The sequence below is a fragment of the Mixophyes fleayi genome, chromosome 9 (genome assembly GCF_038048845.1).
Source record: "Mixophyes fleayi isolate aMixFle1 chromosome 9, aMixFle1.hap1, whole genome shotgun sequence".
In the NCBI taxonomy this organism is placed as follows: domain Eukaryota; kingdom Metazoa; phylum Chordata; class Amphibia; order Anura; family Limnodynastidae; genus Mixophyes; species Mixophyes fleayi.
In genome coordinates this window covers 7,025,347-7,044,963 of record NC_134410.1, presented here as the reverse complement: position 1 = coordinate 7,044,963, position 19,617 = coordinate 7,025,347, and the positions used below count along the sequence as shown (strand labels likewise).

The 19,617-nt window shown below is 38.8% G+C and overlaps 1 protein-coding gene across 1 annotated transcript in view; it reads left to right on the top strand.

The window, feature by feature from the left end:
• The window catches only part of TNMD (tenomodulin), a 51,417-nt gene that overhangs the window by 19,354 nt on the left and 12,446 nt on the right, over nt 1–19,617 (top strand). The window contains exons 3-6 of the mRNA XM_075186248.1: nt 3,692–3,832; nt 9,235–9,336; nt 10,416–10,569; nt 11,625–11,776. Coding sequence (XP_075042349.1) covers nt 3,692–3,832; nt 9,235–9,336; nt 10,416–10,569; nt 11,625–11,776 — 549 coding nt within the window. The remainder of the gene's footprint in view (nt 1–3,691; nt 3,833–9,234; nt 9,337–10,415; nt 10,570–11,624; nt 11,777–19,617) is intronic.

Below are 19,617 nucleotides of genomic sequence, written 5' to 3'. Positions count from 1 at the left end.
TCAGCTAGGTATATTGTGAGTCTTTTTAGATGAATACTCTTCTGTCATTACAGTATGTTCCCTGGCAGCCGTACACACACCGAACATCTGCTCGAAATACCATTATCATCTCACTTTTACATGGCACCTTCTGACTCTTCTGCTTTCTAAATATTGTAATTAAGTTGCTTCTCGTTTGTCGCTGATGTACAAAACGGAATACAGATGTGCCAAGAACCATATTCTGATTTAAGTGCAGATAGAGCAGGCTCAATGGCACATTGTACCACTCACAGAATAAATTCACCTATCATGGGCTAAAGCCATTTTCCTTCATTGGAAAAGGTGTGGCATCAGCTAATTGGTGAGATGTGTGGCTTGATTCATTAGGGCAGGCAAAATGAACGTATTGCGCGTTTTTTTTTTTTCGAAACGCATGTCAGTCGGGCAAATGTGCGTCCGTAAGATACGTCTGTTGATGAAAACTATTAATCTCACCTGTTAATAATATAGGGCCTGATTCATTAAGGTTCTTAAATGAAGAGGATTCTCATTTCAGTCTCCTGGACAAAACCATGTTACAATGGAAGGGGTGCAAATAAGTGTTCTGTTTTACACATAAGTTAAATACTGACTGTTTTTTCATGTAACACACAAATATCAACTTTTAATTTCAGTGTACAAATAAGCTATCAAATATTTGTGTGTTACATGAAAAAACAGTCAGTATTTAACCTATGTGTAAAACAGAACACTTATTTGCACCCCTTCCATTGTAACATGGTTTTGTCCAGTAGACTGAAATGAGAATCCTCTTCATTTAAGAACCTTAATGAATCAGGCCCATAGTCATTAATGACTAAACATTTTAAAACAAAGTATGCTTTTCAACTTTATCCCCATGAAATGCATTTATCAGAAGGTTACTAATGTCTACTGTACATAAAATGCATTTTTACAGTTGCTCCTCATTGCAAACACATGTTCTAGCTGTATACACAGCCGTCATCACTTGTAATCGGAACTTACACCTGACCTGTAGCTGCTGCAAGTGATACAGCTGAAGAATTTGAACCTTTAGGATGCCCAAAGCTTGGCATACATTTACCGTACATTGACTATGGGCATACAGCCAGGAAATTGTAGGCTGTAGTAAGAGTTCTTGGCACTCGAAGATGAATTTGACGTTTCTGCGTTTTCTGGTGTATGGTCCACTTCTGGGCATGCGCAAGTGGCAGAATCAACACTGGAGTCTATTGGGTGTTCCTAGGGGTTCGCCTAGGGCACCATGATTTACGGGAAGCCTAAAATACTGAATGCGTAACTCTCGTCTACTGTTTTAATTTTCCCCTGCAGTGCCCCCTTACTGTGCTCAGGCAGCTGACATGAGTAGAAGGAGCAGGCAGCTTCTTACCTGTGAAGCTTCTGGCTGCTGCTCCTCAATGTCAGTAATGGTCTGGGAGTGCGTCGCTGGGCTATGATGTTACAGTCCTGCGCCACATTCCCAGTCTCACAGGAGGAGAGGATACTGCCCCCCTCCTAAGGGAGGTGGATGGATAGTGGCTTAGTGCACCCATGGACCATCTGAGCATCACTTGGGACCGGTGCACGTGCAGTGAAGCCGTTTGAGTCTTGCTGTATTGTGACAGGAACATCCTTCCGATGATGCATACACGACAACTTCTTGCTTGTGCTTTGCTTTTATTGGCAGGATATCAAAGTAGCTTATAAAACGAAATTCCACACACTTTCTTGTAACCTTGACGCTAAGCTAAACAGAGATCATCTACCTAGTCACCAGCCAACTTGTTCGGCATCAGTCATGCTGTATACAGAACAACTCAGGCTTAAATACTTTACACTCCTCCCACAGTCCTAGCTTGATGAATAGGTGACACTCCCACCCAGCCTTTATAGGGGAGTTCTCTTCAGGTGCTCTGCTTGATTAGGCCCACTGCAGACACAGCTGTCAGCTGCTGTTAGCTGTGGGAAAATATACTGCAAAGCCACTTCAAAATATGTAAACTAAATCACACTCTGTACTATTATTTTTTCACACATATGTCCTCCACCTGTGTATCTTTAAGCTGGGTGCACTGTTGTATCAATGTGCAACTCTCTCTGCAACTTTAAAAAACCAAAAAAACCCTGCTATGGCGCCAATATATTAAAGTTACTCTGTGGTTTAGATACTGGATATAAGTCACAGTACCAATAGAAATAATTTGTATTAGTATAAGACAGCGGCCAAGCTGCTAAAAAATAGGCGGCTGCGTCCACCCACAAACTGGCAATAAATAGATAACAAATGCAGCGCTACAGACCTGTCTGTCTAAGAAATATCGTGCAAAAAAGGATGAAACAGGATCACGAATAAACTCGTATAGAAATTTATTTTTATTACATATAATTCCACATGTATAAAATACCTATTCCTACTGATTGGAATGTGATGGGAGGAAAACACTCAGTATAAACTCGGTCACCGTGCACTGTGACAGAGATAAATAAAAAACATATACATTGTATATAAAAACGTTGCTCATGAGATACATAAAAAAAACACAGCGCTACTAATTGAAAGATCGTGACAGCTGTCCTGCAACCTTGCCCTGCAGACTATCTGACTATCTGCTGGTTACTTAACTCCTCTCTTAGAGGACTGGGCCAAACCCCTCCCTTTGTCACAGTATATAACAAGTGAATAAAAATAGGCAGGGTTATACTGTACAAAGTTGAACCTTTGAATCTGTTATATACGTTAACATATATAAGTCCAGAAATTGAACTAATGCTTTAATCATTTAAGTTGGACCTTAAATATATAAGACACTAAGGGGCACATTTATCAATATTAACATAAAAAGAAAAATAGTTTTCAATCCTTATCGCAATGATAAGGATTGAACTATTTCTCACATTTATGTACAACCCTGCACGGAAACAGCAGTTCCGAAAAACTGCTGTTTCTGTGATAAAAAAATCATACTTACCCCCCTCTTCGGAACGCGATATCCCTGGATCACCTCCTCGTCATCTTCAGTCTTCTTCTTTCAGCAATTGCGCATATACAGTTCACATGCGCACAAACATCTCCCTCGATCTCTGCAACTATAGTTTGCAGAGAGCGAGCGGTGAGTGACAGGGAGGGATCACGTGATCCCTCCACACATGCGCTGTCCAGCTCTGCTCTTCGGAGCAGAGCTGACAGCACTGAGATTTCTCATTTATGATAATGTACGCCAGCTCCAGCTGGTACATTATCAAGACAAGTTCCCGAAAAAATCTATTTTTCGGAAATTGTTAGATTGCAAGAGGGAGCAGTCACCATACTATTGAATGGTGACTGCTCCCCAAAACGAAGCAGAATGCAAAGCAGCAGATATCCACGATATCTGCTGCGATGCATCTTTAATAAATATGCGGGGGACACATCGGGGCATGGATTGTATGTTAAGTGCACGTTAGTGCACCATCACAATTTGTTAAATATACCCCTTAGTTCTGAGCTTATTTCAAAGCCAGCCATTGGATTGCTCACAATTAATATCCCATATTTCTAACGACTTTCTAAAAGGCAGCTGAAAAGATTTGTAATATAAAAGTTTTCAGCAACGTTTATTACCACAGCTGAAATTGCATTTCAAACTGGCCCCATAAAACAATATTGTCCTACATTATTCTTGTGTTTTCTCTCTTTGTCTACCTGCAGATCTATGACGTTGAATACAAATTCTTCAACAACGGCGAAAAGACAACAGTATTGATGGAGATCGATCCACTGAACAAGATTGAAACTTTTCGGACAGAGAACGGCACAGATAACGCGGTGGAAATCCACGACTTTAAACATGTTAGTGCTTTGAGAACTAATTCTGTTCATTTTCTGATAGAAAACATAATAGATTTTTCTACTTATAAAAAGACTTAAAATTACTTTTAAAATTACTGGAGTTGTTTAGAAAAGTGTACAGTCAATGCAAAAATGTTCTGAACGTACATCTGATTTACTAGATAATGCTTTCCGCAAACGTGTGATTAACAAAAATAAGTCAGGCTTTTCAACTGTAACATTATTGCTTTCTAAGTGATGAAGAAAAAAAGTTCACATGGAGAGTAGAAAAGAGCGAAATTATGAAACGTTTCACGGTAGAACACACAGCAAAGTTCTAGCGATACAATCTTAGAATTCCGTTTTCGCTTCGCCATTGCCCAGAATTTGCAAAACACTTTTGAAAATTTTGGTTACCGCTCATCAAAAAATCAAAAAGTCGAATAGAGTGAAACACAAACTGAATTGAAAAACTTCAATGATGTTAAACATAACTTGATACAAACCAATTAGCATGCAGAATTTGAGCCTTATATAATATCTTGCGGCCTATTTGATAGTTTTTAAATCGTGAGTCGAGTGGCCAAAGTGGGCATGATAATGAGCTCATTAAAAGTTAGATGAGTGAGTGAAAAGGTGGTTCTTGACTTTCGTTGACCCTAGTAAACATTGGGATTATGATTCCCTTTGGCTTTATATGTCAAAAATCTAAAAATTGCTCTTTAATAGAAGGGCAAACTGGCCCCGGGCCCGCCAGGACTTAGGGCCCAATTTAGACATGTGATTAATGGTATATTTATAGAAAGATCCTAATAGGTACGAGGAAGAATAGACAAGCTTTGATTTCAAACCGATGAGTTTCCTTTCTCAAGTTACTTGATCAACGTTATCGTAAAATCCTCTGGGTCCAATTAAACAAACAAACAAAAAAGTAAACTAACCTCAGCTTTGACCTAAAAGTATTAGAGCGACACTAACTTTGTTACTGAGCCTCTGAATCTAAACATTTCATTTGCGGTATTGTCTCATTGCACCGGGATCACTACAATTGGCATCAGAAAATCCAACTGGGAACGACCTCCGAAGAAAACTATTTTAGGTGGGAAAAAAATCCTTGAAGATCAACATCACCATTTATTTATATAGCGCCACTGATTCCGCAGTGCTGTACAGAGAACTCATTCACATCAGTCCCTGCCCCATTGGAGCTTACAATCTAAATTCCCTAACATACACACACACACACACATAGACAGAGAGAGAGAGAGAGACTAGGGTCAATTTTGATAACAGCCAATTAACCTACCAGTATGTTTTTGGAATGTGGGAGGAAACCGGGTCGGGAATTGAACTCATGACCCCAGTGTTGTGAGGCAGAAGTGCTAACCACTTAGCCACCGTGCTGCCCATAGATGACTTGATGTGTTCTCACTTTGGTCATTTATAACAAACATCAATGTAAGGTGCTAAAAAAAAAGATAAAAACCTAATGTGATCCGTGGCAAACAGGTATAAACGTGGGTTGTGAAATAGCACTCAGCTAAATTATACTTTAAACAGACCCTTGTCCTATACAAACCCGAGATTCATCAAGCTCTCAGTGCAGGAAAGCAAAGTAAAGCATTGCAAACTGGTAATGATGGATCTTAGATAGAAGTTACTGAAGTGAGAGCGCATCAAGTTACCGAAAGTCCCATCAGTGCACGGATTTCTCTACGGTTATTAAAACCATAGAGAGAAAATTCTGTTAGATTTCTAAACAGGATATCAACACCGAATATAGGTGAGTGCATTGATTGGATAGACTTTATATTTCACTTTGAAGGAATGATGCACACAATGTATTTTATATAGTGTATATTTTTATTTCATTGCTTCAAGCTTAACCAGATTGCACAGAACCCTGTGTCGACCCTTCACCACTACATATAATCATTTTAATTATTATTATTACTAAATATCATAGGCGTTATGTTACAGTAAAGTAATGACATTAATCTTCACATTGCCACTAATTAGTGCTGATATGATCCCCTGGCCTTCTATTCTTGGCAGGATAATTAAAATAAGCACAATGTTATTTCTGGTTGCTCATAACTAGGGATTGACGAGCAAAGTCTTTAAATTATGAAGCTCTTTGATCGACAGAAAAAGATTTCACCATATACCTTTAACTCTTACTTGCTGGATCTGAACTATCTCAATACTATTTATCAATACTGATTATAATGATGCTTTTCTTTAATTCATTTATATCTTTTATGATACATACAACAAACTTCCCTATATTAGATCAGCAAATTGCAAGTTCTATAAGGTTAAAATATAAAACAACTCTATTACAATAAGATGGTATGGAATTGATTGGGACTGAATTCTGTTGTCTTCTGTGTTTCTAAACCGTGTACTTGAAATTTTAGCCGACATCTGTCAGATCAGTTTGGAAAGACAGACGTCTGAGCTCACATAGAACTTGGGACTCAACTGTTTAAATATTGTTTATCTAGCTTACGGAAGTAGAAAACTGAATCGATTTGGTGCATATAATCATTATTAATTGGGGAACATAATTAAAAAAAAGAGCACAAATTTAGTAAATGTATTTACTACATTTGTAAAATTGGGGGCTTCTAGATTTTCGTTTCACACTCCATTGCACTTATAAGCACCCAAATCTTATTGCCAACTTTGACCCTTGTTTCTGTCTTTGTTGTAGATGTTGTGTGAAATTATAGTTTGAACACCAATACCATAAACATAGTTTTTGCCTTCAAAAACGAAAGACTCTTAGAAACGTAAACAAGATGATAAATTACACGACAGTCGCAGAATAAAACACACGTGTTGCTTAGTCATTTACAGTAAATTATATCCTTTGCTAATGTAAGGGTGTTTTTGCCGGAGGAATGTCTCCTCAAAATCCATCAAAACCCCAGTCCGCAAATAAATGTAACCCCCAAAAAATTGTATCCAGGAAGCCCCTAACCATCAGCCAGGTTCATGGAGCAAGTAGGTATATATTAATTTACAAGTTAACCCGTGCATGATACTCATGCATTCTAGTCAAATCAAGCTACTTTAGGTGTTAAAAAGGTTCTTGTCATGCATTTGGGCCATAGCCCAGGCCTCAACCACCAACCACTCCCCAATGTCACCCCCGGCAACCACCAACCACTCCCCACTGTCACTTCTCCTTCAAGAAATATATATATTTTTTTAAAATCTTTATAAACACTTTTAACAATTAACAAATTAAATTAACAAATTAAAAACATCTTAGTATACCAAATTTCAGCCCTTTCTGAATTTTTTTTTCCACACACACTAAGAATTTAGTAGGTCAGTGTATAACTCCGCCCAGCAGGTGGCGCTGCAGCTTGGTTTTATTTTTTACACACACACACACACACACACACACAGACAGACAGACTAACACACGCCACTAGGCATTTATATTATAGATTTTTATAAATGTTATAGTGACTTTACCTTTTAGTAATCATTGTCCTATATGCACATGATTGTACCCGATCTACAAACGTACAGAGTTTAGTCTTTATCTATTAATTATTAAACCCTAATGTTTCATTGTATCTCAGTGACTCTACTCCTGCACATGATCGCATTGGAAAGAGATCGCTTAACCAAACCTTTACCTGGGTCTGCTGATGTTGCATTATGATATTGTTAATAATAACTTGACACCAATGTCTAAAATTCATTGCAGCACTAAACAATTATTATAGGGACACTAACCTCAAATACATTCTCTCTATTTCGACCTGGTCACGCCCACAATGATGTTATACCCCACCCCGCCTCCAGTGATGTGACACATATCCCGAATCATTAGGCCACACCCCAAGCTATTTTATAGTGAGAGGATTATCACATTTCAATTAGATTGACAGGAGAGCTCTGGGAGGAGGTATCAGGATTTCGGGAAAGAGACAGAAAACAATGGAACTGTACTAAATGGTGAGCTCTGGAAACAGACTTGCTAGCACCATAGAAGATTTGCAAAGTCTTACCGCAAGGATATTTTTATACAGTCATCCCTAAATATTTACAATATTGTTGATTTTAAAGGATAGAAGTTGGAATATATTCCTTGTGAGCATTTTATCCCCAGAGAGCAATAATTTACAGAACTCAAGTACATTCATTTTTACACAGCATATTGAACATGGATTGAGACTAAATTTATATCTGGCTTCATTGCCTATATAATGTATTTAGTTGGAGAGATCTCACTATAATTAGGCAATATAAGTCTTTTTAAGGTGAACAATGTCTGACAAACAGCAAAGAGTCTTTCCACGGTGAATTGTTTTTATGCTTTCATATTAACCGTGTCTCTGTTATTAATGAGGAGATGGCATCGATGACAAAAATGTAATGTGTTTGCATCAGTATGCATCAATTCCTGTTGGCTGTTCATTAGCTGTAATGTTCTGCTCAATCTGTGGCTTCTTCCTGCACGGACTGCTAATGGGAGCAGCTAGAGATCAGGCTGCACAAAGGCTGAAACGCGCGGTGGGGGTCATCTACTATCCAACATCCAGAGCAGAAGACCCACGCACGCTATGACATCACAAATCTGCAATAAGTGGCCGTATACATAAATATCAAAGACCAGGGGGTGAATGTATTAAAGTACGGATTTCGCAAGTCGGTGATATTCGGCGACTTTGCAGTGGAAATTTAAAACGGCAATGGCTTTAAAGTCAGGTTTTGCATATAAAGCCATTGCCATTTTAAATTTCCACTGCAAAGTCACCGAATATTGTCGACTTACAAAATCCACATTTTAATACATTTACCCCCAGGTATGGGTTTTCACGTTGAGGTGGTGGCGATTACGAAATGTGTATGGTTTGAGTTTTCTGGGCTCTGGGACAAGATTTTTTCCTGCTTCAAACACCCAGGACTGGTGCTACTGCTAGGTGAACCGAGGCGATTGCCCAGGGTGGCAGGGTTTAAGGAGCAGCTAAAACACTGAATGAGTAACACAATGTCCCTCATTCCGTGTCTTTATATTCGCTGTGGAACTTTCACGCAATGTGCCAACCGCTGACATGGAGGGGCAGGCCGTGGCTTCTTGTCTCTGAAGCTTCCGGAGGCCGCTCTACCGTGCTGGTAATGGAGTGGTAAGAAGAGAAGGGCAGGGTCTATACTGGGGGGAGAGGGGTACACCTAGGATGTCCAGGGAAGCGTGGAACAGCGCACCGTGCCCCATAGCAGAGCATGGGTAGCGGGTGGAAGTATTCTTTAAGTTATTAGTATGATGCCAGAATGTAAATATTATATTAGTCTTATGTACAATGCAATGCCAGAGTGATAGTATTCTGTTAGTCACATTTTGGATGCAATGCCAGAGTGGGGTCTTTCAGTCTGTCTTTGTAACTCTTCCTTTTTTTCAGGGTATTACTGGAATCTACTTTGCTGGGCTTCAAAAATGCTTCATTAAAACCCAGAGTAAAGAGATACCGGAAATCAAAGAGACCACTTTGGTAGAACTTGAGGTAAGTTACATGTTCATCTGCAGACCGGGTGCCACTTTTTAATATATGGAGCCAAAAAGTGGAGCTGTCACCTTCACAGAGTGGGGACATCTATTCTGAAGGCTGAACTGATATTCGTGTGGATGTAGCTTATAAACTCCCTCAGAAACAATACTTCATGAATGTTAGTCAGGCCTCATGAATGTTAGCCAGGCCTCATGAATATTAGTCAGGGCTCATTAATATTAGTCAGGTCTTAATGATGTCACTATATAGTAACCAAATAGTACAAAAAAATCCCCCACACAGCAATTGTTTACATTTTTAAATTAAAATACAGTCCTCAAAATCCCTCTTTTACTTTTTGTGCTTTAGGGTTCAGCATGGGGCTGGTTTGCCCTGGGTGTATTTTGTGGGCCTGACACCCCTAGAGAATTCTACCCTCTGCTTACTGTGCTGGGGCTGTAGTCACATTGTTATAGCCAGACCCCGCTCTGTCGGTTTCCCTGTTATTCTGTCACATGTGTGAACGCACCTTCTGTGCGTAACTTGTGCTCCCCAGATCCATATGTGCAAGTTACGTCTAACATAAAACCCCGCTACATCTTGCTGCAGAGGCACAATACGGCATCATACTAGGCCTCAAAGTTGTACAACTGTAATTCTGAAACCACAAAGATCAATAGATCCCTACAGGCACCGGGAGAAAACCTCAACACAATACTTTCATTGTACTAAAAGTTTGCTTTATGGGTGTCACATCTGATGACAATTATTTATTCTAAGACCATATTCATTACAAAGTTCCAACAAAATTTTCCGTGACGTACTCGTTCCTTTACTGACAAATAGAAAACAATTATAATTTAAAGCAAAGCAGATTAAACTGGTCTCCGGAAAAATAAACTAGTGAATTGTATGTAAACTTTGAAACCTTAGAAGCGAGCAGACCTATTGGAGAATTTAGTCTTAGTATGCCGTGTTGTAAATAGGACAGAGGATTGATTAAAAAGATGATGGCATTGCAGTACAATTATAAGCCTGATCCCTATTTTCTTTCCTTTCCTTCCCATCTCTTCATTTGCTCCCTACTCTTTTAGGATGATGCCATCACTACCACAATCTATGAAGAGTCCATGATGTGGGTCCCTTCTGAGGAGCCTATAGAAGACACAGAATTCATGAAGAATTCCAGAATATTTGAGATATGCAAGAACATGTCAATGCACTGGATCCACCCTTCTACCCTCACAGGTATGAAAATGTCTTTATATATAATACAATCAAGATAAATGCAAATTAGAGATGGTATAGGAGAAGAAGGATATTTCCACCCCCTTCCGGCTAATACTGCAGGAGGAAGTGCCAGTGATTAGTGTCACTCTGCTTCCTCCTGCAATCAGTGAATCTGACAGCAGGAACACGATAACCGGATATAGACAGGAGGAGGATGAGATTAAATGCCCTAGGGTTGAACCAAGTGATATAACTGATTTCCCAATCGGTTATGTCTACTCGACGATGGAATAATTTTTTTTATTACAAACGAATTGTAATAGTCTTGCTCATTTTAACTATTTTAGACTTTTTTCAAACAACACGAAAATCCCATTCTGCTAATTGTAAACATCCTATTGTAGTGAAAAATAGGAAACATAATGAATGTGATATTTATGGCACATGTACAAAATAAAACAAAGAACAAAGCAATAAAGCATTCATACAAATCTTAGAAGTGACTTTGTTAATTTTTATTCAATTAAGTCAATAGTGTAGCATAATAAGTGGAATGGAAACCTCTAGAGAGTAACCAATTATCAAAGAAATGATGAGTTAATTATAAAATAAAATCTAAACCATATGATTCATCATGATTCAGACAATACAATTTATGTTTCACTTGTGGAATATATAACCATCCATTTGACTTACTGAACATTAATTTCCAGATGAATCAATCAAATGTAGCTATATTCATCTCTAATCCCAGCTCTAATTTTAATTTGAAGACTATAATCCTGTTTCACAGTTGTTTTGTTGAAAATTTAAGGTTTGGTGAGCTCAGGCAAGTCATTTAGCATTTCATGATAATATGGCCACAGGGGGGAGTTGTTCTTTTGACTGAGTTACATTAACTGAACAAGTAGACCCTTGAAAAATATGAAATATAGGCAGTTTGTCAGAGATTAGCTAAAACAAAGTATGACGATAAGTTTTTTTGAGAGTTTATAGAAAAGTGAAAAGGACCGTTGTTTATAAAGCACATATTTTTTTCCATTTGCACCTCATCACAAACTCTTTTCTTTTAGCTCCTGAATTTCAAGATTTTGATGATAGAGAAGACGATGATTCTGTTTTAGCACCGAAGGGACTCTTACCCAAAGGTCATAGAGATGACAAACAGGGCGACAAGCGCCAGGCCAGATCGCTGACGGAAGGAGATCAACCCGTGAATGATTATGTAAGTTCTCTATTCCCATAATCACAATACACAGCGCAGACACAACAAGGAACGAGTCTCTCTGCCTCTCACCTGTCAAAAAATGGCAAAGAGGAGAAAATAAAATGTTATTCAGCATTTTACGTAAAAGACAGAAACCTAGACAGCAACACACAAACACAAGAACGCAACTAGACAGATACATTTGATTTACCCTTTTCTATTAATTATCTTTCTCTTTGTATCAACATAATATTTTGATTGTCGTCTTCATCCCATGATTGGCTCCTTATTGTGCTCTAAAATGACACATGATAGACATAAGTTGTGTGTGTCTGAGAACAACATCAAGGTGGTATTGTTGTATTCGAGGAGTATTCTATAATATTATTAATTTGCATCTCGTTCTAAGGTCTTTTTGTTGTCTGCAGCTGACAGGAAGGGTGGGCTGTACAAACCCTCTGTAACAAAAAAAAAAAGAAGAAATACAATTTGACCTTTCCATGGCCAGAAACAGATTTACCAAATGTGGCACCCAACACCACTTTTATCAAATGAATTATATTGCTTCTTTATATTACTTTAATATTTATTATACATGTAGGAAGGGATTCAATTCAATTCAATTAGCCGCAAAGTGTCTTCAGGAACATCCGCGAGACACTTTAGGGCAAAGATCGGACAGAAATCTTGGCACAATTTTCCTTATACCCCATAGAGGTGCGAGGAATAATGAGCGTATTAGTCAGAGCGATGTATTTGTGCCATATCAATGGCAAGTGAATCCCACCTCCCCCGCCCGTAGAGTTTTCTGACCATCGTTGACATCGATACTCAGCTGAGCTTTGTATTTGACTTTGATGTCAAAGAAAAAGAAACAGTAATATGACTGTCAATCATGACACAAAGATGACACTGGGATTGTAAAACTGGGACTTAAATAAGTTTTACATCCAGGACTCTTAATCACAGAGCCATTTTCTTCTCCATGTGTTTCTTTGAAAGTAAATTTTTCCTGTACGATATATAGAGGTCAACCTATAAACATCATTCAGAACCTTTTTATTCTTAGAGAATAGGATGATACAACAAGGAGACCACTACTAGTCAATGAGGTCACATAGCACCAGCGCAGAACACAGAAGGACAAGTGTGCTTTTATTATAATCAGGTGGTCAATAGCTACAGTCAGAAACCAGGTATTGAGGCCACTCCTTCCAATTTTACACAGGTCTATTTCGTGCATCAAACAGGTCCACCGATAGATATATTAGGCAGAACAGCGACTTACCGGTGGAGCTTGCTATCGGGAGCAGAAGAAAACAGATAAGTACCTCTAAAAGGGAGACTTCACTGCATTAATAGCTTAAAGAACCACTGAGCAAAAAACTTTAATTGAAACTCTTGTCACAAATTACTCACACCTCTCTCAATTACTTCTATTTTGCAGGGCTTCCCAGAGAAGCTCTGCTGGGGAAACAGTTTCCTATTACTAACAGGGAATCATTTAATTATACAGCACCATTAAATATATGAATGCTTTATAAATACAATAAAAATAATGATTAAGGCAGAAAATCTAGCTTAAATTACAGATGAACAATCCTTTTTTTTGCTCTTATTCCAGTTCATCCTTGATCCTGGGAAACCTAGATAGTTTAATAAATGGTCATTCTAGGTCTTCAGTGATGTTCGTATGTGGTATTGATCTAAGCACACTTAGATAATATTAAATATATTAAATTCATTTTCACTTGTTCATCTAGTGAAAATGGTGGGTTTAAGCACTATTAATTCTTTAATTAATATTTATGATATTTTTTTTTAGATCCATCTGTATTTCCTATATAAACAAAAACTGACATCCTATCTCCCCATTACATTATTTCTCTTCACATGGGGGAAATTCAACCTCTTATGGCCTCAGAACCTTAAAGGTCCTGCAACGAGCTGCAACCAACTCCGGTAACTAAGCCGGTAGCAGCATACGCCGGTTTTTTCGGCAAAGGCTTCCCCATGCCTTTGCATAGGTATTTAACAAGCACTGTGGCAGTATATACACCACCAGAATACTTGTTCTGTTATCGCCACCTTAGGATTAGAACCGCATTTTAATAAATCGATCCTTAAGACTAATATACACAAAAATAATTCCACCTATTTGTTACAACATTTATTGGGCAACACAGTGGCTCAGTGGTTCACACTTCTGCCTCACAGCACTGGGGTCAGTCATGAGTTCGATTTCCATCCATGGCCTTATCTGTGAGAAGTTTATATGTTCTCCCCGTGTTTGCATGGGTTTCCTTAATAGGCTGCTATTAACTTGATCTTAGTGTCTCTCGGTCTGTGTGTATGTTAGGGAATTTAGACTGTAAACTCCAATGGGGCAGGAACTGATGTGAGTGAATTCTCTGTACAGCGCTACAAAGTTAGCGACGCTATATAAATAGCTTATGATGAAGAATAATTATTGTTAAAATATAAACTAAATTGCCACAAACGGGCTAGAACACTGCATTCATTGTCACAAAGCTCTGTTTTTTTTGCAACAGTAAACACACGCTGAATACAATTTAAATCTCACATATGTTACAATATATTTAAGGTATCAGTCTGGTGTTATTAGGAATAAAGAACCCCCCTGAATATAGCACAGCTGCTAGCAGCAGACGCTTTTCTGCACATCAATGTAAACACTGAAATGCAATCTCCCCTAATAGTCTTACAGTAGAGATCTGACACGCCTTTGGAGTCGGAACATCTAGGAGAATGCTAACAGGACTGATTTGCAACCTGGATAATTAGTGGAACACTAGCGGATCGTAAATGGATTAAAAAGGCGAACGTGAATAAAGAATTGATGTAGCCAGACTGTGCGTTTTTAAAATACAGATGATAAAAAGAAAAGCCCTTTAATGTAAGGATAAGTAACTATCAAAACGCTGACTTTGATAAGCCTTTATCTCTTGACGTGATATAATACAAGGTGTTAAAAATTGAAAGTAAAATATATATTTTTTGCAAAAAAATAATAGAGTCATGCGCACATCTTCATTTCACTCTGTAAAATACATCAGGCGACGGCGGCATACAACAGATGGTTCATCAATATTCATTACATATAGGATACATTGAAACACAGCTACATCTTACATCACCATATCTGTGTCTGAGTGCCAGTTCACTGATTGTTCTTCTGGCAGATGTTTTCAGAAAAATAAAATATACAGAGATGTCTCCCCCACTCTGGATGAGTCGGCGCAGGTTAAACTTTCTACGGTTTCTCACTTTCCCTGACTTAAAGGAGGATATTATGTAACTCCTTCGCCCACTCCATTACGCATGCTTACAACCCCCCACCATCCCCCCCAGATGCAGCTGTGTTCAATATAACCTCCTCTGGAGAATTGAGAAAATGAGCAGGATCTGAGTAGGTTGATACGCTGCAGCTCCTTAGCTTTACTAGCTGGGAGAAGGTATTTGTGGTTTAGGTGTATTCCTTCACCCTGTAAATACAAACTATTACCAGGCGATGACCCTGAGATCATTTGCAGGATCATTGCAGATAGACACATTTTAACTCCTTTACAACTCTATAACCAGGAACATGTTCATGATTTTGCCAGGAATTATCTTTCATCATCATCTATTTATATAGCACCACTAATTTTGCAGCTCTGTACAGAGATCACACTCAGATCAGTATCTGCCCCATTGGAGCTTACAGTCTAATTTCCCTAACATACACACCTCAAGAGAGACTAAGGTCAATTTAATAGCAGCCAGATAACCTACTAGTATGCTTTTGGAGTGTAGGATTAAACCGGAGCACCCGGAGGAAACCCAAGCAAACATAGAGAGAACATACAAACACCGCACAGATAAGGCCATGTCGGGAATCGAACTCATGATCCCAGTGCTGTGAGGCTGAAGTGCTAACCACTGAGCCACCATGCTATCTTTTAATTTCTCATTCCCCTGTGCCAAAGGTTTTTTTTGGGAACATGCAGGGGTGTCTTTTGGTAACAATGGATAGCTTTTTATTTTATGGCCATTAGTTGGGAACAACCAGGCATAAAAAATATATATTTTTACATGTTTTTACATGTTTTCTCCATGGTTACTTTTCCAAAATTACAGCAGTCCAATGATAACCTGAAAACATATTAATCTAAATCTCCCATCTACCGAATATGCGTCCATTTTTTTTTCATCAAGGTCTCAGAGTTTTCTTTAACCCGGACAGATCTTTAGTATCTTTAGTAGTCTTCTAATATGCCAATATATTACCCTTATTGATACTACAAATAGATGAAAATGAAAACTGGATCTGTTAGCAACTATAATGGTTCAGCTCTCCAAACCAAGGAGGGCATTCCTGGAGACATCCCAATGTGACATCACAGGAACTTCCTGGGGCTGGGAACCCAACAAAACAAATCTTAGGACCTCCAATGCTCCCAATGGCTGCCATTAACAGCCACGACCAGACGGGTGCAGAAGTCCATACCTCCCAACAAGTTCACGGCAGCGGAACAGGGGATGTGGCAGCAGAGTGGTGGGGGTGTGTCCATGTCATGATGGGAGTGTGGCTACACCCCCAGGCGGCTGGCTAGCGATGTAACACACTAGGCTGTCCATTAGTTACCTCCCTTCCCCCAACATTCTCACCCCAGGTGGGACAATAGGACAGAGCCCTAAATTCTGGACTGGACTGCTGAAACAGGGACAGTTGAGAGGCATGGGAGTCTGATCCCCTCATCTCAGTTATGACGTTTAAAAACATCAATTTGGGGTGTGGCACAGGGTAACGCAATGTTTCAATATGTCATTTTGCGCCAAAGGTATAAAGAAAATGTTACAAACCTGTACAAAAAGTAATGAAAGTCTGATGAATGCAAATTTGCTCTTTGTTATAAAATAGCCCCCAGTTTCCAAAAAAGATTTTAAAATTGTGACCTCACAACTTAGACATAGAGCCGTACTGACATGTCTGTCTATAAAGGTGCTGCTACATTACCTACGTCTATATAAAGAATCCATTACTAGAATACATCCAAAACTAATATCTACAGCCAAAGTTAGATATTAAATTAACTGTATATTTTTAACCTCATTAAACTTGTGGAAACTTCGGCAAGAAACACAAAGAGCCATGGAACTTTGGTCTTACATCTAAACTCACATGGGTTACCTTTCTTTACGTTTACAGAAAAAAGGTTCTCTTCCCTTTGTGTGTGTGGAATAGTAGGACTTTGATGAAGCTCAGATGAAACTCTTATTTCCCATCTATAGCATCATAAAGGCTCCAAACACAACTAAGTAGATGAAACGCGACTGATATGTTCATTTCAGTTTGTTGTGTATAGTGCTACTCTAATTAAAATGCCATTAACAAACAACAAAGCTGCTCTATTCTGTGATTATTAGTTTTTTTTAGGAATCTGAGGAATTTATAGAGTTCTGAGAGGAAAAATGAGACAATGAAACTATGGGGTGAATTTAATAACAAGCAGCGGCATGCTGAGGTTATAAATAATAAAATCTTCTTAGTGTGTACACCTCACAATGCAGAGTTGGTTGGGTCCAGGAGGTACATTTAAAGCGCTGATATCCCTATTTAAAAATAACTTATTAGTTGAAATAAAATATTCAATATAACTGTCAAGAGTAACAATAGATCAATGTATAAACATAGATACCCCCTCCCTACATGTATAACACAAGAGCTATGTCATATTGCTCTCCTATAATAATTAGTATCCATTGTTCCTTTATTTATAAACATTCAACATATATCACGGCGCTGTACACTGACCATGATACAAATCAGGTAAAAAGACATGAGACTTAGGATAAAGATGGGCCTGCCCATATGAGTTTACAATCAAAGAGGTATGAGCATCTTTCTGAAAATAATCTTCAGTCACCATTTAGAACAATAAGCAACTTGGTGACGTCCACAGCATATACAATCCATCCACTAAACAGCTAGTCCAGGTGTTGCATTCAGGAGTGTGTGATATAAGTACACAATGATATCATGAGATAGTCATACCCTAGTCTCTGAAAGTTTTTTAGATTCAACATGGGATCATGACATTATGTCTCATTAGTTTCCCATTATTTTAGGCACATTGTCTGAGCATGATATTACTAATGACAATTAGCTGTGAGTACTACTTTGCCTGGGTTGCACAATTTTGCCTGCCTGGCCACCTGATTTTCTTCAACCCTTGACCAAGGCTTAGGACACCGACCTCTCTGTTCTCTCGAAACCTGACCTTGGCTTGTGACATGAATTATACTACCTTTTTCCAGTCCCTGACTTGGCTAGACTGTTCAACTCTTCTTCTGTCTAGAGCTATTTCATTATGTTGGGACATCTGGGCTTACTTTATCACCTCCAAGGTAATGAATTGACAACACAAGGAGATCCCTTTTCTTGCAGATTTTTCTATCTAAGACAGAGACACTAAGGCATAAGGAGCACAATACAGGCTTATAGTGAAGTCTGGCAATTTATTTTATATTTGTACAATTTTATTAATATGGAAGCTTATGCAGATTGCCAAATCAGCCACCATAAAGGCGTAGCATGCAATGCGCATGACTCATGACTTCTGAGTACACGGAATAAACATATTTCTAAAACAAATAAAACATTTTCTTCAACACATAAGTTTTCAATAGATATTTCACAGGGTGTGTGACCATAAATCTGATCATGAATCATGTAGCTATTTTTCCTTATAAACCATCTGTCCTCTTACAAATGAGGTCAGCTATTCACCGCAGTTTCTGTTCACTCAGCTTAGACAAGCTCTGCTAAAATAAATTACACCCACTTTCTTACTGTAAAGTCAAATGTTATTTTTACACACAATACATTTGATATTAACACAAAGATATATTACAATTCTTAATATATTGCTGAGTGAATCATGCTTACACTTGACAAGACACAGATTCCAGGTCTAGGACAGTTATTTTGGTCACTACCTGTGCCTGGTGGTCCAACTCGTGTTCGTAACCTGTAGCGTTGTAATGCATAAAATGCTTAAATACTTTTAAGGTGCAGAAGTAGGGATAGAGAGTTCCTACATGGGAAAAATTTTGCAGCTGTACTTAGGCTGAGGTTACGGGAGGAGAAGACATTAGAAGTAGCTGGAGGAGCACAAAGAATGACTGAAAGAGTATTTCATACTTGTCAACTCTCCCTGAATGTCAGGGGGACTCCCTGAAATAGGGGTGTTCTCCCTCACTCCCTGAAGAGTCTGGCATTCTCCCTGATGCTGAGCCAGTGCAAGACGGGGTTGGCTTCGCCATCTGTGGCATGATGGCACAGTTCAGAAATTGTGTCCTATGTCTATGTATTGATGCCTATGGAGGTGGACATTTTCATGGAGACCATGATTAAATCAAAGACAACAGGTTAAGACAACACGACTTCAGTAATGGAGACAGAAATGTAAATGACACTTCAGTCTCTAGAAATTCATTAGCTGATTTTCTTTAGCGCATAGTTGCCTACTCTCCCGGAATGTCCGGCAGACTCCTGCATCTCTGGGAGACCTCCCGGGCTCCCAGAAGAGCAGGGCAACCTCCCTGAAACCAACGAGGAAAAGTTGGCAAGTATGGAGTATTTATGGGTAAAGTCGGAAACATAGGTGGGACACCAGTTGTGGAAGGATTGGTGGCAAGGCTCAGTACGTTTAATCTTACTTTGAAGTTTATTGAATGCCAATAAAAGGACGGACAGAGAACAGTAAATGAGGAGGGAGTGTAGATGAGGATAGTCTTGCAGTATCGTTCATGAATCTTTGCAGATGGATAACTCTTGTCAATGGTAAGTGAAA